Genomic DNA, 23,497 nt, shown 5'->3' on the forward strand with positions numbered 1-23,497 from the left:
AATTTAGGTTGGAGTGACACTTGGTATTGCTGAGGTCAATGTATTTTATGGGCAGGGCCCTGGGCAGGGTTTCTGTGACAATTCCACTGCACTGATTGTAACATTTCTGACATTTCTGTCTGCATCTCTACACACTTTTAAGCCAGTGCATTTAAAATGTGACAAAATATTAGAATATTCTGAATTATGAGAGTTCACATTATTTTTAGGTCCACCTGCCCTCTAAATCTGCTGTGCATTTGCCTGTGTGCAATATTCTCTGTCTCAATACTCAACTAGTGTGCAACACTCTGGTTAACTCTGTCCCAATACTGCAATTTTTAATGATTTTTAATCCATTCCACCTTAACACTATCAGTAGGCTACTCATTAATATTACTATTTATTCATTACATATCTGTCATATACTGTAAAATGCTGTACAAATGTCCACACTCCTATTAAACAAATACATTTGTATTTTCTACTTACCTATTTTCTCTTATTATTTCTATTTCTATAATGACTTGAAGTGTGCAACTGTAACACAAGAATTTCCCCTTGGAGATCAATAAAGTATTTCTGATTCTGATTATTGCTCTGCTGATATGGTAGGATCTCCTTCAGACCTCTGACAGACACAGAACTGTTTGGGAGTGACACCACAAATCTACACAAATGTTAACTTTAGCACCTCTGATAAAGCTCTGTCACAAACCAGCTGCGACTCACAGAGCGGGTTCACTTGATTACATTATCAGTTATACATTTGTTCTTCATTGCATGAGAAAGTTGATGTGTGGTGTGACAGCTGTTGAAAAGTGTCAGTAGGCTCATGCTCAGTGCATGAGAGTTGGCAGCTATGCAAATGTTCTTTTACATCGTTTTTATATGGTGTTGAAAATCCAGCCATCTCTGGTCAGTACAGTTTGTGTTTTTACCTACAAATTGAGCTTATTTAAACGGACACTTTATTTACTGATGTAAAGTTCAACTTCGCAGGAAAGATATGTTACAAAAGGTATATAACTTATAATGTATATATTTTTATTTCTCAGGTGTAATCTGCTATTTTTAAACTATGTATTTCAATATATTTAACAATATATGTGTTTAGAAAAAATATGGTAAGATTAAATTGTCAAAGGTCAAGAATAGAAAGTAAATGTACATATACTGTAATTAGAATATTTTCACCATAATTATATTATTTATGTATTTACAAGAACAACTGTGTTCCCTGGTCCCTGGTGCTAGAAAATACATGAAAAGGGACACTTTCTGTGCTTGTACTATTAACAAAGAAGAGACAAAACTGTTGTCAGAGATATTTATTAGATTTTTTCTCTTGAAGCCAGCTTCTTCATAGAAAAAAAAATAGTTTGCCTCTTGTTTCACCAATTAAAATACAAATTCACAAACAATAAAAACTCTGTATATATTGTATTATAAATGTAATAAAGCCAAATGTCAAATATCAGCTGTAATATGATGAAGCTAATCTGTTAATTTAATCGTTTGTGCTCTCAACTCTGCTTCCTCTCAGGGAGTTTCACTCACACAGCTCTCTCCACTTATACATGACAAAAAAAATCCTTTATTTACATCCATACACATTAACTGAACTGTTACCAGAGTTGTCATTGTGAACAGTAAGGCTCAATTAAACCCCACAAAAGACATAAACTTCTGAAAATTGTCCTGCACACATTGCGCCACCCATATTCCTGCAACGTTCAACACAACACCCACTGAGAGGAGGTTTTTCCAAAAGGCTTCATACAAGAAAAATATAAATATCTTATATAAATATACAAGTATCTATATAAATTGATCTTCATATCATCTGTATGGGCAAATCCAGCAGGCACATGAAACCAGATGATATAAACATTGCTCTTCTGTGCTGACTTAAATTTAGAAAGTAATTAACATAAAAGAAACTATCAAATATATTAACTAAAAAATAAAATGTTATTTGTTTTTATTATATTGCATAGACAAGTGATCCTTCATCACCCAGCCGTGCACACCTGAGGGTATTTTATAATATGTACCATACTTACATTCACATTTGTCCCTAAACTTCCCTGAAAATAACACCAGGAGATATTTTACCCAGTTAACAAAAATTCTGTTTCTTATTGTTTAACTGCATGAATCAAACTGTGCTGTACATTTCTTCCTCAACATTCATTCATTCTGACGCTAAATGAAACAAAACACCACACCGATTACAAACACTCACTTCAACACTCATTTCAACAATTTAAACTAAACAAAACATAATCAAAATCATGTGATATTGTTCAACAAAATGTTGGTCAGCTTATCACATGGGCAATTTTGGCGAGATGACTGGCTTCTAACAGAGAGACGGAGATGGAAGGTAAATAAGATGAAGCTAGGATTTTCTATTCCATTTTGTTTTTGGAGCTGACTTCGTTGAGTTCACCAACAGTGATATTTACGGCTTTGTGAGGACCATAAATGCAACTATACCATTCCAGTTGCTCTCTCATAACATCAATTCTATGTTTTAAATTGCTGCATTTAAAACCAGAGTTGTGTTAGATTTTTAATCTTTAGGCCTATATTTCTTCATTATGCTGAGCTTGCCCGTGCGGCTAACCTGCTACCAATTGCAAAACTCTGGAAATTGGTTGGTTTATTGAAAGGACGAGTCTGGCGTTATTCTAGGGGTTTTTTTATTGTAAAGAAATCCCACAAAAAGACCAAAACCAACAATAGTTTAAAATGACAATATTTCTCAGTAAAATGTATTTACCATAACCACCACATTTGACACTGGATTTTGCTCTCCTGACTTTGAGTGAATGCAGAGTCTAAAATGGAGGACGCTACAGTAACTAATTAGCCATGTTACACCATTAATTTTTATTTAACCTCCTCTGTCGGAGTGTAAACTCCCCCGCAAAAGAGCTATGAGAAAGGAGTCGATGCGACAAACACATAAACTGTATGAACTTATTGTTAAATTAGTGACCAAGCTAATGAACTTGCTAAGCAACATTTAGCTTGCAAACATTTAGCATTCTGTTAGTTAGCAAGCTTGCAAGCTCAGAGAGGTTCATTATTTTTATAACTCTACTGAATTAAATAATTTCTTAAAACAGTGGGGATGAACAGTGCAGAGAAAATAAAACCGTTTGGAGAGGTTTTGTGAGTGACTACCGCTTTAGTAAGTCTCACTGTTAGTTCTTCCCTACCCTGTCTATGATACTCAGCCCAAAGCCTAATCACTGTTTCTAAACATTTAAATCTTTAATAATGGTTGACAAATAGATTGTTTTACTTTTTTTAAAAAGGCTCTGTAAAACTGCTGGGCACTGTAGTTTTTAGCTAATGTTACTCGAATAGGAGTAAATTACATAGGAGCAAGAACATTTGCTGGGGCCTATTTTTTGCATCAAATTAATAGATATTTATTGTGGAAGTGAGTGTTTACAACATGTGGGAATTGACTCAAAATAATGCTCTAGCACAGTGAAATAAGCTGTACCAGACATTTACTTCACAGGACATACTACAGAAAAGATAAATGGATTGTTGATTTTGGTCTTGGATTTTGTTGATATTATGAAAAATAAGCCATAGAATAATGCCAGACAGATAATTTAAGGAAAGTGCAGGCACTCTGGCCTTCTTCTGTGGTGACAACACAGTGAAAATAAACAGACAAGAAACTAAAATTTGCCATCTAAAGTCCAAACCTGTGGAGTGTTTCACAGGAGACCACAGAAGTCACCATGAATGGCAAAACAATCTAAATCCATGATCTCACTCCTTACACACTATGTTTCTTGAGAAGGGGGTGACACTGACCCACTCTTAGACCCCGACCCGTTGTAATCCCCACGTTCTTTATGCTTTTGGATATGACCGATCCTCCCTCTACTTCATCCTCATCCTCCTGCACGTCCTCTCCCTGCAGTCTCCACGGATCATGAGGGTAAGGGGTATAAGCCAGCATGGAGGTCTCTGATGGGTACTCACAGACCTGCTCCAGCTGGTCCTCGTCGAAACACACCTTTCCCTGTAAACATGAGTAAAGAGAGGATTACTTTGCTCCGGACAAATACATTACATTGCATTAAATACATTGCTCTAAAGAAATGATTGGCTCAGCTGAAGATACTGAACAAGGACTGATATCTGACATCCACTTCCAAGACATGTAAATACTTCTATAAACACCTTCACATGTACCGTTTGGAAATAAAGTTCTTCATCAGAAATGGGGGGCTGTGTTTTGCATGTTTTGTGTTTCTATTCTGCTCTGTAGTGAGTAGAGGCAGCTTTGTGCATCTCCATTGTCATCTATTGACTGAAGGCAAAATGGTATAAACATTTTTTAAAGACTGGGGGCAACTTGAACTCAAGCATGAAAGACTGGCACAAAAGTCGGACAAAGAAACGGACACTACATTAATCAAAAAGTTGACTCATTGTCGATGCCACTTACACACTAGATTTGAATACTTCTGCTAAAGTTACCTTTAATTCAATTGAAGAGATTATCAGGAATTAGAAAATAATTCATCCTCTAGTGAAATGACGGGAGAATCTTCCACAAAATAATTAAAAGTTTAAAGAAGAGCATGTCTGTTTCAAACACGCTGTGCTTTCATTATATAACAAATTATTTCAAAAATCAAAACAAAACATTGCACGCAAATAGCAAAGACAATCTGTAGGCCAAAGCGCAGTATACTTCCTATACCAACTGTTATTTCCTCTAACGTGCTCATTTGGTCAAATGTGAACACAACTTTGAGGTACTGGAGGGAGAGATGTTTGTAATCTGTCAGTATAATGGAAACTGACAGCATGAGGCTTAACACAGCAGAAATACTCCCTCTGCAGAGCACCAACTGATTGAACACTTCATGCACTAACTTATTGATTATTCAGGGAAAGACTTTTATCACACAGATCAACTATTATGCAGCAGCTGAGTTGGTTTGAATGAGTCCTGTTAGTGTTTGGCATGTCTATGCCTGGACTGACGGATATTTGCATGGAGTTTGTTTACTTAAAGGTTCCCAACAGGAAAACAGTCTGAAAGGTCAGCGCAGCACATCCACAGTTATGATAACAGCAGCTGCAGGCCTGGATGTGTACAGTAGTAGACATGATCTGGATGAAGCCTGAAACATACAGACAGGACACTGCACACATTATACGAGTTACCGCTGCTTCACCCTGGCTGTCTGCAGAGGAGTGCAGATAATAGCTCTGCATTAGAGAGGCTGGGCGAATCATGCTCAGGCACAGGAGGCTAATCCTCCCTCCCTGAACCCGATTAACCCAGGCTAACACAGCAGGACAGCAGAGGCACCGGGTGAGACAGAAACCGAAAGAGTTGGAGAACAATAAGATAGCAAAAGAGGGAAGTTTTCATTAGCAGGAATTCAGTATTTATAGTAATATCTGACCACACTTCTCAACAGGTTCAATAGTGCTTGGTTAGTAAGTTTCTGTTTGTGTTCAGAGAGATTTTTAAATTTGGGCTGCAAAGTTTTCATATTCCAGACTGACCCACAATATGTGTTTTATAGTTCAAGACAACAATTCAGTCTTTTCTAAAGCATGTTTGGGATTGCTTAGAATGGCATGGGTCATAAGGGGGAGGGAAGGAGGCCTGACGTCAAACCATCTGAAGGACATCAACGAGACAGCGACAGGTGGTCAGAGAATCACCGCCGTAAAGTGGTCACTCACTGCAGCTAAGGTGGACTGCGCTTATAGATGAATGTGTATTTCATTAGAAGTCACAGTAATGGGCCGATTGAGAGCTGGAGAACTTCATCCACAGAGCACAGCATCAAACCCTAGTTTCTTGTTCACTCTTGTGTCGATTACTATAGTCGAGTCTTTTGAAACAGTTGGCCCTGTAATAAAACAGTCTGAGTCGCATTTTGCGATTTAAACATGGATACTTCCTTGTGTCTCTTGTTCGGAGGAAGTGAAGAAGTTTGAAAGAGGAAGTGAGCAAAAACATGCAGCGTGACAGTTTCTGTTGGGCTGAATAACAAGCATTTAATGCCTTTAATCCTCTCAGTATGACTGTCAAACTGTCATTTGTTTTTGCCCTCCCTCAATTCTACTCTTTGTTGGCACATTAAACCACCGTCGACTTTTTCTCACATTTTTCTGTAACACTTCTGACTTCTTTCTCTTTCCATTTCACCCACGCCAAACTAAGAATTGGCGGCCTGCTGTCAGTAACGCTCAGCATAGCCAGCGGAGGGCCAGAAACTCAAAAACTGCTTGCCAAGACTCCAGTCTAACAAACTAAACCCCTGCTAGGAAACAGCCAAGAAGATACAAAGAGAGATTTGTCTGAGAAGAGGGGAAGGCTGACTCAACACAAATGGCAGAATTGGTGAGAGGGAACAAGGAAGCAGTCTGCAACACACACAGTTTCAGACTGAGGGGAAATTACCAGCAATTTAACAACCCTTACATAGAAAAATATCGTATAAAAAAACCATATGATTCTTCGAATAGGCAGTCAGGTGCCGTGAAACACAAAAAAATAGATTCATCACCAAAGGATGGTGTAATAAAGGACAGACATTTATTGCAGCTCTGCTGAGATAGTTTGTCTTCATCTCCTATATTACATAAAAGCTGCACGTAATGTTAGTTAAGCACTCAAAATGCAAAAAAAATAATAATAATAACAGGAGGATGGAGTTGGCTGCTTGTCATTGTGGTTTCCTACTCAACTTGTCAGTCTCCAGTGAAGCCTGCAACATTAACTGTTTTTTACCGCAGAAGCTTTAACAGACTAAGGGGTACTATATCAAACACTTTTATTTTATGTTGCACTTATAGTTGTCCTCATTTTAGATGCAGAGTTAGATTAGCAAACAAAAACATAAAAATATGCCTCTGTCCACATGTGCTTGGATAAAATATGTATGGTGAGACTGTTATCGTAAGGTAAAAGTCAGAAGTCTGCAAAGAATTAGACTGCAGAAGCAAATGGCAAAGCAGATCACTCCAGGATTTTATGGCTAAGAATCAAGATGTCGTGCTTGTTAAGGCTTTAACCGGCTTAGGTCGGTCTCTGTGATTGCACTTCTCAATCAACAGGGATGTTCTCCCAGTGAAAGGGGATTCTGCTTGACGACGAGGGACCATCAGGCAGGTGACACAAGGTGATGCCCTTCTGGCCCATCTCTGATGAATTTTAGAAAGTAGTAGAGCGACAATCCCTCTGATATCTGGCTTAGTCTCATCGCCATTCTGACAGCATTTTGAAATCAAAAATCTTCCAATTTGCCATTTTTGCAACATGACTTGCCAAATTGCTGTGAGATAAAGACAATTTCTCCTCCGCTTTTTATTACTTTGCTTACATGTATTTGAGTGAACACCACACACTATAAACAAACAACTACAATGTTCACTCACCCTTTTCAGGGTCCCTCTGTTCTTGACCAGACAGGACTTCTCCAGATTCTGATACCCGCCAATCACCTCAATCTCCTCCACTGTGGGGTACTTCTTCTTCACTGGCTCGGCCACAGCTGAGACAGTCTGGGCCTGCTGCGATGAGGCCTTTGTGGCTGTCACCCCTGCTACCTTGGGCTTCGTTGTGGACCCCGTCACTCCTCCTCCTTCCCCAGGAGGTTTTTTTGGAGAGATTGTGATGGTGGCACCTCTCTTCACCTGGCCTCCAGAGGCACTCTTGATTAAGAAGCGCACAGGTGATGGGGTGGGAGATGGAGAAACACTAGGAGACTGGGCAGGAGATGGAGAGCATGGGGAGGAGGCTGGGGTCGGGGCGCAATCTGAGGGTTTCAGAGTATTTTCCGGGGATTGGCTCCTGAGAAGTGAGGGGGTAATGGTGATAGTTTGGTTGGTTTGTTTGAGCACAGATGTTGGAGAACAAGTACGCTGAGGAGACACTGTGGGGTTTGATTCTGACGTTTCTTGATCTTTCTCCTGGGTCTTGGCATCGTCCTTTACCTGCTGCTTTAACACTCCTCTGGGGCTTTGCTGCCCCTTTGTCTCTCTGTCTTTGAGAGGAGTGTTTGGCGATGTACAAGATGTCAGCGATTCCTGCTCTTTCAGCTGAAACTGCTCTATCTGTTGCTGTATTGTCTGAACCCCAGAAATGTCATCACCTGAGAATGCTGTGTTGTCCCTCTGCTGTGCGTTTGACATGAGGGGCTTCACTTTAACAAGGTGCACTGATGGGCTGTCTACCGTCCTCTCCCTCAGACACAAGCCCGACCTCGAGCCAACAGTTCCCAAGTTGTAGATCCGACTCATGGCTGTGAGGGAGTTGGGGTGAGCTGGCAAAGGGGAGAGAGATTGTACAGGATCAAGAGGCGATGTGTATTCCTCTACCTCCTCCTCTGAGAGCTCCTTCTCCTCCACCTCCCTTTCTTCACCTCTGTTCTCGTGTAGGCTCCTGTGGCGCCTCAGCTGTTCTTCCACATGTTTCAGGAGGTCGTCTTCATCCTCAGATATCTGGAAGCTGTCAGAGATAACTTCGGCGGCAGCAGTGTAAAACTCGCTTGATGCTTCCTCTACTCTGACGGCTTGTGAATGTTGGACAGAAACAGGAAGTTGAGGGCAGCTTTTTAGCACGCTGACTTCCTGTGTGACGTCAAATGCAGTCACGGATGTCTGCGCTGCTGCGTCTTCCTGTGCCCTCTCTGCGTTGACCAGCCTCTTCCGCATGTCAGCTGCAGCTTCTCCCTCTTTGTCTATTTCAGTTCCCCTCTCATCACGCCTGTCCTCAGCTATCTGAATATCACTTGTCTCTGAACCTTCACTTCCACCTCCATCTTGTGCCTCTCTTTGTCTCTGCCTCTCCAGCTCTCTTTGTCTGATTTTCTCTCGCAGGGACTCGATGCGGCTCAAGGGTTTTCCGATCCTCCAGCTGTCCCTCCTCTCAACACCTTTACCTGCTTCCCAGTCTTGCCCCTCGTTGTTTTGACCTGTGGCCTTTTTACTCTCCACCATTTCTTCCGCAACGTAAAACACAGTTCTGGGGATTTGAATCTCGAGGGGACCTGGATTGATCCCCATTGGTGCAATCCTTTTCGGAGATCTGGGGGTTACATCATGAATGAGGTTCTCTGACCCAACATCACTGTATGTTTGCGCCTCCTGCTTGCTCTCTTTGTTCACTTCATAAGCAGCTTTGTAAGCCCTTCCTCCTTTCTCATTGCTATAAACAGTTGTGTCTCCTATTTTTTCTATTTTACTTATAAGATCCTCTGTCTGTTGGGACAAAACATTGGGTGGTAGGTAAAGTCCTTGTGGCCCTGTATCACTCCACTCGGACCCTCTATGGGGGTCACTGGCCCTATCTGTGACAGCACAGAGTAGATCGGAGCACTCTGTGAAAGCTGATTCATGTCTGTACTGACTCTCAGCAGCCTGACATGGACTGGCCAGCTCTGCTGTTGTAACTTCAGGTGGGATTGTGCTTTCGAATCCCTCGTCTCTCCGAAACTCAGACACCTTTTTGTCACAAACTTGCGCCTCAGTCCGTCCCCCCGCCTCTGAATCTTTTTCTACTCTCTGCTCCCTTTCTGAACCTTTCTCACCTGCCAGTCGCTTCACCTCTCTCTCTGCTCTCGCTTTCCCATCCTGCCTGATCGGTACTCTTCTGGCAAATGAGATTCCCTCTGTGTTTTTGACAGACGCCACTGTGAACCCCTCGTCTCCATGTGCATCAGCTGCCTTTTCTGCAGCCCTGGTGTCAACAGCCTCAACTTTCTTTACTTCACCTCTGTTTAGGATGGAGATTTCTGGCTCACTGCTACTCTGCATGGGCCCCCCCTTTCCATCCTCGTTTTTTAACTGTCTGTCTCTAAGCTTTCCAAACCTGTCTTTATCTAAAAGTCTTGAGCACCCCAGTTTGATCTTTGCTGTGGTTTCCTTCCCTGCTACGTCAACCCACGGCGCTATGCCCTTGTCTGAATGTATTCTAATTTTCATCTCATAATACCCATTGTCATCTAAACCATTCTCCTTTCCACAGATGACGCGGTCAGAGAAACTTAATGAGCGTTTTGGCACACCTTTTAACAGCATATTTCTCTCCTCATACTGCTGGTCATCTTCATCGCCTGAGTATTTTCTCCTACCAGGCCGGAGGAAATTATCAGAGCTTTTGGATCGAGATGGAGGCTTGGGGTGCTCTCCAAATTTACTCAGCAGCTGGCTAACCCTCCCTCCTCTTTCCACAAACACATTATCATCTAAGCTGTCCTTCCTGTCATCTTTAATAACTGTTGCCTGCCCCCATGGTCTCTCTTTCTCTTTTTCTCTTAGCCAGGATATGTCTGTTCTCAGCTCCCTGCCCATACTCTCCCTCCTTCCATCCATGCTGCACTTCATTTCTCCATCCTGTCTACTTGAACCTTTCCCTCCTCCTTCTCCTCCTACTGGATTCCTCTCTTCAGGGCTTGCTGGGGGCTTTATGATCAGAACCTCAGAGGCTCGAATCTCTGTGACGCTCCCTCCCCCGGCCAGGATCTCCCTCAGGTCCATCTTCATCCCTCTCTTCCCCTTGTGGTCCTCCTCAGGCCTCTCCCTCTCCGCTTCCCTCCATCTACCTCTTCTCTCATCGCTGCTTCTCCTGTCCTGTTCGATGATGATGATATTGTCGGCTCGGATGGTCCGAAGACAAGGGACGTTGGGGGAAAACGTATTAGATGGTGGATCTGTTTCTTTATCTTCCTCGTCTTTTCTTACTTTGAGGAATTCCCGCTCCCTGCCTGCATCTTTAACTGACTCTTTCCATTGGCTTTTATCTTTTTCCCATCCCTCCCTGCTATTTTCTCTTCCTTGACTCCTGTCTTTGCCCCTCTCTTTTTCCCGTCCCTCACTTAAATCTCTGAATCTTTCTATTTTCAGCTCTATATCTCTTTCTCTTCCTGACTCTCCATCTTGACCCCTGGGGCTCAATTTTTCTTTCTCCTTAACTTCTGGCTCATTCCCTACATCTGCATCTCTGCCCTTCCTCCACGAACTCTGCGTGCGAATAAATGGGTTTTCATGGACTGGAACTATAGTTTCAACAGACACCTGACTCACTTGTTTGAGGTCTGCATCCAGCCATTGCCCCAAATCTGGACTAAGTGACAGTTCGCTTCCCGGATTGACCGTTACAAAGCTGTCAGTGTCACTCAGACCATCAGAAGGAGATCTGACATCCACCTGCAGCAGACAGGCATCTCTCTCCTTTTCTCTGTCACCAAAACTGTCCTGTTTTGCCTTCCTCCGCTGGATGATCCCACGCTTCCAGGCGGGCATGCTGGCAAATTTCTCCTCCTCCTCCTTTTCTCTCCTCTCTCGCTCCTCCTCCTCTCTCCTCTTTTTCTCCAGCAGGAGTTGCTTCCATTCCGGCAGAGAGGAGACAGACATAACAGGAAAAGTGCCGGGTTTTGGAAAAGATGGTTGCCGTTCTCCTGTAGAGCCTCTGGGAGGGGTATGCAAATGAGCAAATAATTAAGTTTAATCAGTTCAAAATTGAACTTTTGGGACACAATACAGTAAAAGGTATTTTCAATGTTTAATAGCATTATATAAACAAATTGATCAAAAAATAAATTGATTAAAAAATCAATGTAGACTCACAAGGTGGGACAACATTTGTCAACACTAGCCTGCAGTTCAAGTTTATCTGTTGTCAACGGAGTCAAATTAACTTACACCACATTATGCACATTTTACAGTCTTCTTACCGTCTGCTTTAGTCTTATAATTAGGATGAAAATGTTAACTGAAACTCACCAAAAAAACAGTCTTTGCAAAGATATTACTGTATCTGCTTCGACTTTGCAGTTGTCATCTCCACTTTTGCGTCTTGGCTGTGCGTAATGCGCTCCACTCCTTGACGGTCAACCTGCGTTGCCAATAACTGATAACAGATTAATCCATGCAGTCAAATCCGATGGTTTAAAAACGTTGTGCGACCCAGTCACACCACCCCTCGACCTGACTGTGAGTCAGAGCATAAAAACTCCTCCGTGGTCGGTATAGTAGTAAATATTTCCAGCTTCAGAGCGGCAGCCCTGTAATCCGATAATTACATTAAATTCCTTCAGGAGTGTTTAGTGGCACACACCATATTGTCGGGCCTAAGAAAAGGCGTTTAAAGCGCACAGCCGTCTGCCCGGGCACCAACCCTTCATCCCCTTGTTCGTTTCATCCCTTCGTCCCGCAGGGCTAATTGGAAAAGAGGTGGAGGAGGGGGGTGGAACGGACGGGCTGTGGTGTCAGACGAGCAGAGCACAGAGCTGCAGGAGTTTACCGACCAGGCACGATCAACCTCACACACACGGCATACTTTAGTATTTTCCGTACTGATTTTTTTTTTAATGCCAGGTCATACATAACATGCAACTGTTCTTCCTAAAGACTAATGCTTGCTCCACTCAACAGAGGAATGGCTGTGAACAAGTGAATAAAACAGCAAACTAATCCTCTAATCCCCCTGAAAAGGCTCAAATCAATGCCAAAATACACAAAGTGATCATCTTAATACATAAATTAGTCTTGAAAATAGGCATCTTAGTGGAAACAAATACATATTTACCTGCAGGTTTGCTTTTATGCCTTAAATTATCTGACTTTATTCTGCCCTATACATGTTAAATCATAGATTCCAATACTTTAAAGTTTGAGTATGAGTGATATTTAAGAAAATACAGGTTGCTCTGCTAAATAGCTGTTACCAACTTTATTCTGTTTCTTCAGATTCCAGTGGAATACAATTGGTCACATCACTGTTGATGTGGCCCCGAAAAAATACAAAGGAACTGACGAAATACATTCAAAGTCTCAGAAAACAGACTTGTTTTTCTTTACAGCTGCAAATTAAAAACAAAACCCAAAACTGCATTTTTGTTGCTGTGTGAAATCTTAGTGTGATATTCGTCTCTCAAGGACAATGACAAGTTTGAAATTAGAGTATAGAGAAATACAGTGCATCTGTAGTTGGCACATTAATGTAACAGCCTATAAAAATATACTATATGAAACAAAACAAAAAAACATTCAGTGTAGTAAAAAGTAAAAAAGGAGCATTTTATTTTACATATGTCATAAATTTTGGATAAATCTTTCTTGTGATATAGAGATATAAATATAACAGTTACATTTTGTTTACTCAGAATTCAACAGTGTGTTGAATTTGTTAAGTTGTTAAGTGTGGCCATTCGTCATTAGCAATAAATGGCCAGAGCATGTTTGTTTGTTCTTATTCAACACAGCAGATAACCCAGCTCATTGAGAAGGCACTTTTGGAAAAATATTTATTTTTAAGACAGCAGTCAGCTTCACATCACAGCAGTAAGAAGACCTTCACTTCTCCTTGTGATTGCTATCGTCCAGGTCGCTGGTGTCGGCGCTGCCCCGGCGTGGCTCGGCGAAGAGCTGCATTTTGCTTTTCAGCTGGACACAGAGGTAGGCTAAATCCTGTTTGTCCAGAGAGTGTGCCAGGGCCAGGTAAGTCGACAGAGTCCCCGCCAGCAGGAGCCTATCCAGGGACAAGGCCGGCAGGAGCCACAGCACGACGGCCAGCTCCAGGCACACCGGGTGGCGGAGGTGAGACAGGAGGCGCTGGGCAAGCGGTGACTTGTGAGACAGGGGGTCCCCTAAACCAAAACACTCGTAATACACCTGAGAGAGACAAATTAGGTTTAAGAAGCAGCGCCAACAACAACGAGTAAATCTGTTTATGTAACAGGTTTTCATAATCACTGCCGCAGATTGCACTGCCCCTGTTATACACAGTTTAATTTTGTGACATCAAATCAAATTGAGGATAATAATCCTGAAGTGGGAGGATGTTTAATGCTGATTTGCTGTTGAATTAATTGGGTACTGAATTAACTGAAATGTCGATCCTCTTGATGTTTTCATCTGAGCCTTATGAGGTTTGTCTGGTGTAAATTATCTGAGGTTAGAAGTGTAATTCTGACAGTCACATGAAGTAAACAATCTTGTTTCATTACATTTCAGAATTACATGTTACATACTGAAACTTATTGTGACACATACTGTATGCACCTCAGTTATGGCAAGTAATCTCTTAGAAAAGTACACGTATCATACAGTCCTGCCTTAGAGTAATAAGCTGAACTATAAATAAAGCAGTGATGATTAAGATGAAAACCATCACACAATGATCAAAGAAAGTTTAACAAAATATAACTTAGGCTCATTGTTCTTAATTTTCACTAAACGTAATCTGTCAGATATTTTAAAAGGAATATATTTTAACTCATTTTCACCTAGATTTTGTGTCCCCTTGTATCCCAAATTTGTTCTGAGAGGACAAAAAGCTGCTGATTATACTGCAGATCAGCAAGAGTGCCTTGAAGAAACTAAGAAAATAATTAAAAGTCAAACTTCTGAATACAGTGTTGGGTCTTTATTTTATGTTGTTCACTTCTTTCTTTACTTCCTGTGAATTTTCAACTGTTTAATGTCACATAAAAGGCAAAAATATCCCAAAATTATTACAATTTTATTTATTAAAATGTAGTAATAAAACGTTCTGTGATTATTATTGAGTTAAGAACAGCCCACTAATGAAGCACAGGTTACCTGCTTGATGCCCAGTAGTTCTGGGTAATCAAAGATCACGAGGATGCTGCAGATGATTGCCCAGCAAAGGAAGTGCAGAGAGAAGCAGAGCAGAGGGAACCAGATACTCCAGGGTGCATGACGAACTGACCACAGACAGGGGGCGCCGGTCACAGGCTGCCAGTAGTGCATCAAGATCTAACAGGGGAGGACACAGAATAATGATACAGAGTGGTGCGAGGACACACACCACTCTGCACACACATAACATGTGTTATAAAGCCCAAAACATGTTCAACTTTAACTCCTGAAGACGCAATCCAATACAATAATATGACCAAGTAATTAATTACATTATAATTGTAACTTATTACTTTTCACTATAGCAATAAAAGCAGCATTATACACACTTTCAGAGTCTGAGTTTCTGTACCTGGAGTGCCAGTGCAGTGGTGAAGCAGTATGCTGTCCTGTTCAAGGGCCCCAGCACTGACTGGAGGGCCTGTTTGACAGGTGACCAGGCGAGCAGACTGTGCTGCGTGATGAAGAGAGCCAGCAGCCCCAGATCCACAGCCAGAGAGTTGAGGACAAAGCTGTCCTGCAGAGCCACTGACCATGGTATGAAGTCTTAGGTGTGGGCAAATGATGTGAACAAGAGGAAAAAGCTAACTTTAATAATGACAAAATGATTTGTCATTATATAAACAATTGTACAACTACAACCTCACAAAGCAGCTACCATTGATTGATTCTTTATTTCAATCTTTAAGTTCAATTAAATAAAAACTAAGATGTAGAGTGAAGCTGTAGCCAATTCAGCCAACCAAAAATATGAATACATATGAACAAGCTGCACAATCCAATCAATAGTTTAAAGTTATTTATAGTATAATACTATCCACCAATATACATACATATTTGAGTACATACATACAATAGGCTGCATACTCCTACCTAGTATCAATACATTACACAGAGAGATTAAACAATCACTGGTTTGTTTCTATTCTGCAATAAAAAATATAACTGCAAGTGTGATGTGGAACAGGCACAAGAGTTTACTGTCTACAACTACAACACACTACAACTGACCAGCCACGGCTAAATAATACACTGTTATCTATGAAGGCATTAAGAACACACAAGCACTGTTTGCAAGCACTCAAGCATTAAACATGCAACAGCAATATGATAGGCCTGCATAACCCAGGACCCTCTGCCTAGAGTTCCACTACACCATGGGCCTCTTTACAAGCTTAGGTCGTCCTTCTCATCCCCGTTGTGTTGAATTTAAGGAAACAAAGTGAAAGTTAAGTTATACTGTTTCTATTTTTATTCTGGTATCTAGTAAAATATACGTTGGGCTCGAACCCACCAACGAAAAGGCTGCTGCTCTAACGGAGACTCACTGTATTAGTTAACGGGCCACCTACTGAGAAGCGTCGGTAGCGAAGTTGTCATAGATTGTTAAAACAAAAAACTTACAAAGATACAAAGAAATCTTATTTTAATTACATTACAATAATAACGAAATTAAAATAGTTAAACCATTTTGAAAACAGTTTACAACAAATGTGTACAGCACTGACTTCACGCTAATACTCATCTGCTGTATAAAAAGACGCATATTGAAATAAACACAAGACAATAACCGTTATATATACGGTTACTGATTTGACGCCAGTCCCGGTACTTAATCTGTGCCATAAAGATACATCAGACCTGACAGGCGAAATACAGCAAATAAAATCCGGCAAATCAGAAAAAGATTACCGCCCAACGTGGGGCTCGAACCCACGACCCTGAGATTAAGAGTCTCATGCTCTACCGACTGAGCTAGCCGGGCACTGACCTCTGCAGGCCTACAGTCGATTTTAATACTTTTTCATTAGATAACCTCTGGTTACTTGTGAATGACAGAGACTGATGCGTAGCTGATACACAGGAGCTAACTTGCCACACCTATTTCAGTTATGGGGATTTTAGCAAACTATAGCAAAAATTTCATTAATTTATAAAACACTTTATGCGATGCAGGTGTTGTTTCAGCGCACAACAGCTACGAGTCAAGCCCTGAAAGCCATCTCATGTTTGCAAGGTTTCGCCAATAACTTCTCTACTAAAAGTTAGCTTAACGTTACTTCTCCTGGTCGCCTGCCAGCAGCAGTGGGACGCTTACCTTGACAGAGGGTCGTCTCTCCGGTGATGTTATAGTAAATGGCCCGAAATGATATAAACCGAATGAAATCTGCACCGGATATGAAAACAAACACAGAGTTTAGAAGAGACACGGTGCAGAGAACCCAGCCACGTACCGTGACTGACGCCATTTCAATCAGCGTTTATGTTCATTAGGCAACTTGCTCTGTGGTTCCTTCCGGGAGGGGAGCTTGTGGCAGTACCGAGGATTAACACACGGTGGCGCTGCTGCGGGGAAAGTCTGTATAGCACCTTCCAAACACTGCAGCCATTCAAAGTGCTTTGCAAACCCGAAGATACAATTACAGATACAAAGAAGCGAATAAAAATATAAAATTAATTCAGAAAAATTTAAGTTAAAATTTTAAATTTAAGTTCAATTGAAATACTTTAAAGACATTTGATATGAAAAAGATATAAAAGCTTGGTCAAATAAATAGTAGCAATGAATAAGGTTGTATATTTTATTATTATAGGCTAATTCATCCTCTTCAAGTCAAGTCAGGCAATGTGATAATGCATATTCATTATATTTGATCATATACTTCACTCCATACAGGATTCCAGAATAGATTAGAATACATACAACTTTATTTTCCAGCAGAGTGGAAAAGTGTGTCTAGCGCACAAAAACATAAAAGCAACAGAGGAAAATGAAAATATAAAACAAATATAGCAACAAAACATAACTGAAGTGTAAAAGTGTAAAAAAGTGTAAAACACTGCAAATATACAAATAAAATACAAAGTACTGAAACATAAAATAAAATCCAGTGGTGCGAGATTTGTGAGATCTGTTTGCAGTTGGAATAAAAGACTACTTTCCAAAGCTCAGAGTCTCAGTCTGAGAAAATAAAGGCTGAGAACTGTCATGGCTTCATCTCTTGACCTGACAGTAATCATATCACTCAGATTCCTCTGGGGTTTCCTAATACATTTTCTGGCCATGTAAACTATTCTAGACTATTCTTAACTATTCTGTCTGCAGTTCAGGTTAATGTTAAAACACCGTCAGTATGTTTTGTAAAATATTTCCAAGACTGACTGGTTCGCTTGAAAGCTGTTCAGTCTTTGAAAGAGAAGACATTGTGGGCATTTCTAGAAAATATGGCTGGTATCTTCAGAAACGCTAAAAATATTTGAAACAGTTTCAATAAGTTGGCCATCAAGTGCAACGTGCCCTGTTATGATACATTAATATTCAATTCCGTTTTACAGCAAGCCTGAAGAGCTTGTGTTTAGGAAAAATACACAGTTTTACTTAAGGAATCTGTAGAAATAATGTTTTTTTTAATCCACATTAGTAGGTCAACATTAACACCAATATCAATGAGCCTTTGTAACAAGATGTCTCTTTTCAGGGATGGTAAGAGCTGAAGAAAAGTTCACAGATAAAACCTGAAACATAGAAAGACAACAAAAAGGAGGCCTTCATCACAGTAAACCATGTAGTAAAGGTTGTATGAAATTTGAAACATATTAAATGACACCATTTACGTTTGAAGTGACTTTATTTTAGACATGAAATTGTGCAAAACGCCACAGATTCATCAACTTCTCTTTAATGTTTTACATTCACAAAACAAAGACCTGCAGAAAAACACATAGAGATGTATATCAGCCTGCTCCTGTCCTCAAATGAGGTTCACCTCACCACTATAGCACTCTACATGGTAATTTCTGTTAAATGATACCACTCGAATAGACTCTGTAGACCCCTGAAACAATAAACAAATGGAGATAAATTATTAAAGTAATTACTCAGAAAATGAAATATCAATTACTGCTATTTGTCATTAATTAAACAATGAATTCAGCTCACCTCAGTTGGCAGTATCGGCACTCTGCAGGCAGCACAGCGGGGCGCTTGGACCCTGAAAACATGAATGAGACTCAGCAAAAGGTCACAGAAACTGAACAGTGAAATCACTCCGGGCGTGACATGTGTGGCCTCCCTGGCAGGATATGGTTTCACCTTTTGTCTGGAGTGTGAGTTAAAGGGCTTGGCCCATTGTTGTTGTACAGTTTGTGTATAAGAAACTCACTTGTGGTAGTCTCTGACACAGTAAACCCTGTTATCTGTGTCTACAGAGAAGGGCTGACCCTCCAGGCTCTGTCTGCAGACAACACAGCAAAAGCAGGACGGGTGGTAGGACTTCCCCCGAGCCTGCAAGACCTGATGATGCAAAATGAGCTCTTCTTTACACAATGTGACAGCCAGTGGTGGTATGTATTTAAGTACATTTACTCAAGTTTGATTTAATTTGAATAAAGATTTTACATTAAAAAGTACAAAAAAGTTTTTAAATAAAATACAAATAAATATTTGTTGAAGATTAAACCAGTGGTATATATATATAAAGTAAAAAAATATGAATAGAGATTTGTGTGGTAGAACTGTTCTTCTTTCCTCTCCCATTAGTCATCTCATGGCCCCTTAGATCTATTTTGGGACTCTCGAGTGGCCCAACCCCTAGGTTAAGAACTACTGGGCAAAACTATCCAACTTTACTGTGTAAAAAAGTTTAAACTATCCCCACTGATCTGCTACTTTATTAATAATTAATAATATAATAATCTAAAATATAATAATATCTCAGAATTAAGTACTTTTATTTTTAAAACTTTAAGTACATGTTGATTATAATTTATAATTTATGATTTACCAAAGTAAGATTTTAAATGAATGACTTATATAATATTATTTAATGGAGTCCTTGGAGTACTCATCATGGTATTGGTACTTTTACTTAAGTAAAAGATCTGAGTACTTCTTCGACCACTGTACATACAGTAAATGAATGCTTACTCACCAAGTCCATGATTAAATGTCCGCAGCTGTTGCACACTTCTGAAGATGGATGAACTCCTGAATACTACATTAAATACCACAACAATGCACCCATTAAACGTCTGGCAGTAAAAACTGGATACAAATCATATGTTGGTGCAGCATTTAACTCTTCTGTATCACCACGCTAAAACAAGATGTTCTTACCAAAAAATCTTCCTCACAATAGATTCTTCCTGACACTGTATAAAATGGCTTGCTGCTGAGCTTTTTACCTACACACAAAACAGAGGAAAAGGAACAAGGTGAAAATGGGGATTTTCTGATTTTCACATTTGACATTTAACACACTTTTAGTTTGTTTTGTAAAAGACTAAAGTTCTAACTTTTATTGTGATTTCAGGCAGAAGAAATAGTGCTGAGAAATATTTTTCTTTGGACCAGGGCATAATAAAAAATCTAACAAATAAACAAAAATACAGAAAAAACATTTAGATAATGTACATAGAAAGATCAAAAGCAGGTTCATCAAAAAACCAGACTGCAATAAAAGATAATGATTAACAGGTACTAAAGAGATCCTGAAGGTGCAGTAAACTATACACAAACTAAAAAGCATGTTATTAAAGGGGTAAACATAATAAATAAGAGCAAATAAAAACAGTTTTGGTTATTTCACATAATTATTTTTGGATTTCTGTTCATGTTTTTCTCACTGGTTTAAGTGGGCGGGCCTCAGTTAGAAAATGCTTGGTTTCCATCAGCCGAATGTTATCAAACCACAGGCCTATTTAAAGTTGTAAAGTAAGTAAATTCAGTTAATAAAGGAGGTTTGAATAAGTCTGACCTGAGTTACCTTGGAAATGTAACTCTCCAGACTTGACTGGTAAGATAAGCTAAGATCAGCCTTTATTTGTCTCACAGGTGAGAAATTTCAACATTACAGCAGCAAGTGGATAGCATGGAATAAAGTAAATTGATAAGTGACATTAAACATAATACTAACAATATCAAAAATAAAATTATACAATACTACAATTACAATTATTTTTACAATTATAAAAACTATGTTTTTACACCTATAAAAACTTGGTCAGGTTAGTTCAGAGTTGGAATGTAAAATACATTTACTCAAGCCAAGCACCAGGCCAAGCAGATTAACTGAGTTTTTGAGTTATAACTACTTAATAAATAATACCCAATACTCAAGATCAATGTTTAATTTGATTGTTGCTTATGAATAGACTATTTAATGAAGAAATACATATGTCAGGTTTTGAGGGGCTTTAAGGTATGTTGGACCCTTAACGTTCTACCAAAACATCCACTCTCACATCAAGAGGACTCACTGCAAACGCTGCAGGTAAAACAAGCGTCGTGAAATAAATGTCCCATCGCCCGGCAGGCACTCCCTTCCCCCTGCACTGCTTTACTGCAACCTGCACAGCTCCCTGAATACAGACCACAAACACACAATACACAAAGATGAAATGCAACACTCACACACCTGCTGAATAATCATCTGTTTTAAGCCTGTAGAGTGCTGGAATAGATTAAAATACCATATTAAAGAGGTAGTATAGTCAGTGTATTCCTTCCTTACCAAAGTAAAGATTAGAATTATAATTTGGGTCCATCTCCTACAGTATTTTTCCCATTTGTCTCCGCCTGCTGGAGCCTACAGTACGACTGTCTGGGGGTCTAATTTTATGTGCGGTGCAGACAGCTGTAAGGGGAGCTGCTCTCTGGGTTTATGGGTGTTGCATTTGCTGCTTTTGGTTTGTCTGTGGTAACAAGCCTTCAGACCCCCTGACTCCTCCAGGGTGGCTGGCAACTAGTGGATGGCAACTGGTATATTTTAGCAGAAGTTAGGAGACCACAAGGGCAGTATTTTGATACTAATGGTGCTGGATCTGCATTTAAATTATCAATTTACCATTCAAATAAATGTTATTGTCATTGTGGGTGGGTGTGAAAAATGTCCCTAAATTCTATGAAACTGAAGTCACTTCTTAGCTGCAGAGAATACCTCATTTCAATCAATTTTCTTGGTTTCACTAACAGCGATTCTGCAGTGGAAAAAGTATTCAGATAGTTTAAGTAGAATGACCAGTCCAACAATGTAAAAGTACTGCGTTCCAAATCTTACGTAAGTAAAAGTACAGAAGTATTATCAGCAAAATGTACTTTAGTATTAAGAGTAAAATAACATTGTTATTATTTTAAAAGCAGCTTTCTACTGCTTTAGCTGGTTGAGGTGGAACTCATTTTAATTACTTTCTTAACAGGTTGTTTAGTCCATTAGTTTCAATAGGGGTTAGGGTCAGTCCAAAGGGTCAGAGAGGTCAGGAGATGGTTAATGCGGCAGGAAAGGCGAAGCAATTTTATTTGTGTAGCACCTTTCAACAATGAGACACTTCAAAGTGCTTTACACACACACACACACACACGTATATATATATATATATATATATATATATATATAGAGAGAGAGAGAGAGAGAGAGAGAGAGAGAGAGAGAGAAGGAACACAAGGCAATATAAAAAGACACATAAATATGATTTCAAAGGATTTAAGCTACATAAAATAGAAACAGAGTTTAAGAAACGTAGGCTACAAGTACTACAAAATGTTAAGTACAATACTGAAGTCAATTTATTTTCCATCACTGCAATTCTGTAAGGATGGATGAAACAAAGTTCATACATGACAAAAGCCATGGTCCATTCAAAACTCTAACCTACTTTCAGATGGTAGTGGAGGGTTTCTCACGTTTTTGCATGTGTACCAGTAAGAGGAGACAGCTCCAAACAGCTCCCCATTATTAAATATTTTAAATCAACTGAAATCTTCTTCTTTGTGCATGGATAACCAATCAATTAAATCTCCAGTCTTGTATAATAATGAGTAATATTTTGCCAAATGAGTGTTAACATAAGCTGCTGTAACTATGTTAGCCCTCACTTACTAATAGGGGAAAATAAATTAAATAAATAAAAAAATATATTAAAAACATGTTAATAACAAACAGGCCTGCTTTTTTTAACCAACAGTGTCCAAAATCTTTCAAAAAAATTAAAGAAATGCAATGATTGGTGCTATTGTCTGCTTTACTGCAGCCTTACACCTGTGTTTACCTCAGCTTTTCTCATTCTTCACACCTTTTCAAATGTCTGCGCATGTATAAATACTGAACCTTAAAAAACTTACAAACTGCTCCTATGTTTTGTGTTACTGCCCTCGTGTGGATTGTTCAGGCCCTTCATTCTGTGACTATATATTTTACGTACTCTTCTTCTATTTTCATGGATCTTTCTCTGATTTATGTTTCATATTTTCTATTTAAAACACAATCTGTTCTGTAAAATAATAAGTAAGAAGATGCCAAACATGTAGACAAAACTACTTTTGATGACCAACTAAGCATTTCACAATCTTATTAGTCTATGATAAACAACAAACCAGTATTGATAACACCACTGGACATGTTACACAACCTATATTGTCTCCAAACTGGCATGCTACTGGCACCGGAAACTTTAATGAAACTCTCCACAGCACATGTTCTACAGTAACATGGGAGGGGAGTGGGGAGTCTGACAGCTGCTGATTCTTCACTGAGGTCCCTTGTTGAGACTCACTGAGGCTGTCTAAACTCAACACACCACCCACTCTGCAAGCTGTCAGACTGGTTCAACAAAAATACTCAGTGTCACTTGTGTTTCATTGCAAAGGTGCATGTGTGTGTTTTATGGATCAAAGTGCTCTCATAAGGACCTATAAGGACAAATGAGAGTATTGTACCATTTTCACTCGTTCATCTGTATTGTTTAGTTTTGTGGTTTGTGCGTGTGGTTTAGACAGGAAAATATGTTGAAATTAGGCTACAGGAGTCAAAACTGAGGCTAGCTTAGGCTGGTGTTGGATTTACGGATC

The 23,497-nt window shown here is 39.7% G+C and overlaps 3 protein-coding genes and 1 non-coding gene across 4 annotated transcripts; all 4 read right to left on the reverse strand.

The window, feature by feature from the left end:
• Positions 1–1,295: 1,295 nt before the first annotated feature.
• Positions 1,296–11,437, reverse strand: ppp1r18 (protein phosphatase 1, regulatory subunit 18). Its single transcript, XM_038725206.1, has 2 exons — positions 7,426–11,437; positions 1,296–4,036 (listed from the first exon to the last, which is right to left on the reverse strand). The coding sequence occupies exons 1-2, from the start codon at positions 11,401–11,403 to the stop codon at positions 3,788–3,790; spliced, it is 4,227 nt and encodes a 1,408-aa protein (XP_038581134.1). The 5' UTR covers positions 11,404–11,437; the 3' UTR covers positions 1,296–3,787.
• A 1,265-nt stretch (positions 11,438–12,702) lies between these two features.
• On the reverse strand, positions 12,703–16,934 carry nrm (nurim). Its single transcript, XM_038725591.1, has 4 exons — positions 16,751–16,934; positions 15,005–15,198; positions 14,593–14,769; positions 12,703–13,662 (listed from the first exon to the last, which is right to left on the reverse strand). Exons 1-4 carry the CDS (start codon positions 16,899–16,901, stop codon positions 13,345–13,347), a joined length of 840 nt encoding a protein of 279 aa, XP_038581519.1. The 5' UTR covers positions 16,902–16,934; the 3' UTR covers positions 12,703–13,344.
• trnak-cuu lies at positions 16,345–16,417 on the reverse strand. Its single transcript has one exon. It is a non-coding gene; the product is annotated as a tRNA-Lys (tRNA).
• A 1,328-nt stretch (positions 16,935–18,262) lies between the features above and the next one.
• limd1b (LIM domains containing 1b) lies at positions 18,263–21,251 on the reverse strand. The gene is made up of 7 exons (XM_038725503.1): positions 21,165–21,251; positions 20,911–21,012; positions 19,769–19,836; positions 19,584–19,646; positions 18,816–18,946; positions 18,593–18,644; positions 18,263–18,488 (listed from the first exon to the last, which is right to left on the reverse strand). Exons 1-7 carry the CDS (start codon positions 21,196–21,198, stop codon positions 18,405–18,407), a joined length of 534 nt encoding a protein of 177 aa, XP_038581431.1. The 5' UTR covers positions 21,199–21,251; the 3' UTR covers positions 18,263–18,404.
• Between the last annotated feature and the right edge of the window lie 2,246 nt (positions 21,252–23,497).

This window comes from Micropterus salmoides, unplaced genomic scaffold, assembly GCF_014851395.1.
Source record: "Micropterus salmoides isolate LMB-PRFRI ecotype aquatic unplaced genomic scaffold, ASM1485139v1 Ms_hic_scaffold_17, whole genome shotgun sequence".
In the NCBI taxonomy this organism is placed as follows: Eukaryota; Metazoa; Chordata; class Actinopteri; order Centrarchiformes; family Centrarchidae; genus Micropterus; species Micropterus salmoides.

Bases quoted from the DNA above. Each gene is read 5' to 3' on its own strand.
- ppp1r18 (XM_038725206.1), bottom strand. From the start codon at position 11,403: ATGTCTGTCTCCTCTCTGCCGGAATGGAAGCAACTCCTGCTGGAGAAA. The intron at 4,037-7,425 runs GTGAGTGAACAT...TCATGTTTACAG, and splicing joins ACAGAGGGACCCTGAAAAGG to GGAAAGGTGTGTTTCGACGA.
- limd1b (XM_038725503.1), bottom strand. From the start codon at position 21,198: ATGGACCCAAATTATAATTCTAATCTTTACTTTG. The intron at 21,013-21,164 runs GTAAGGAAGGAA...GTCTGTATTCAG, and splicing joins TAATTCTAATCTTTACTTTG to GGAGCTGTGCAGGTTGCAGT. The intron at 18,947-19,583 runs GTGAGTAAGCAT...TTGCATCATCAG, and splicing joins GACATTTAATCATGGACTTG to GTCTTGCAGGCTCGGGGGAA.
- nrm (XM_038725591.1), bottom strand. From the start codon at position 16,901: ATGGCGTCAGTCACGGTACGTGGCTGGGTTCTCTGCACCGTGTCTCTT. The intron at 15,199-16,750 runs GTAAGCGTCCCA...CCCACACCTAAG, and splicing joins AGAGACGACCCTCTGTCAAG to ACTTCATACCATGGTCAGTG. The intron at 14,770-15,004 runs GTACAGAAACTC...CTCCCCTGTTAG, and splicing joins CCACTGCACTGGCACTCCAG to ATCTTGATGCACTACTGGCA.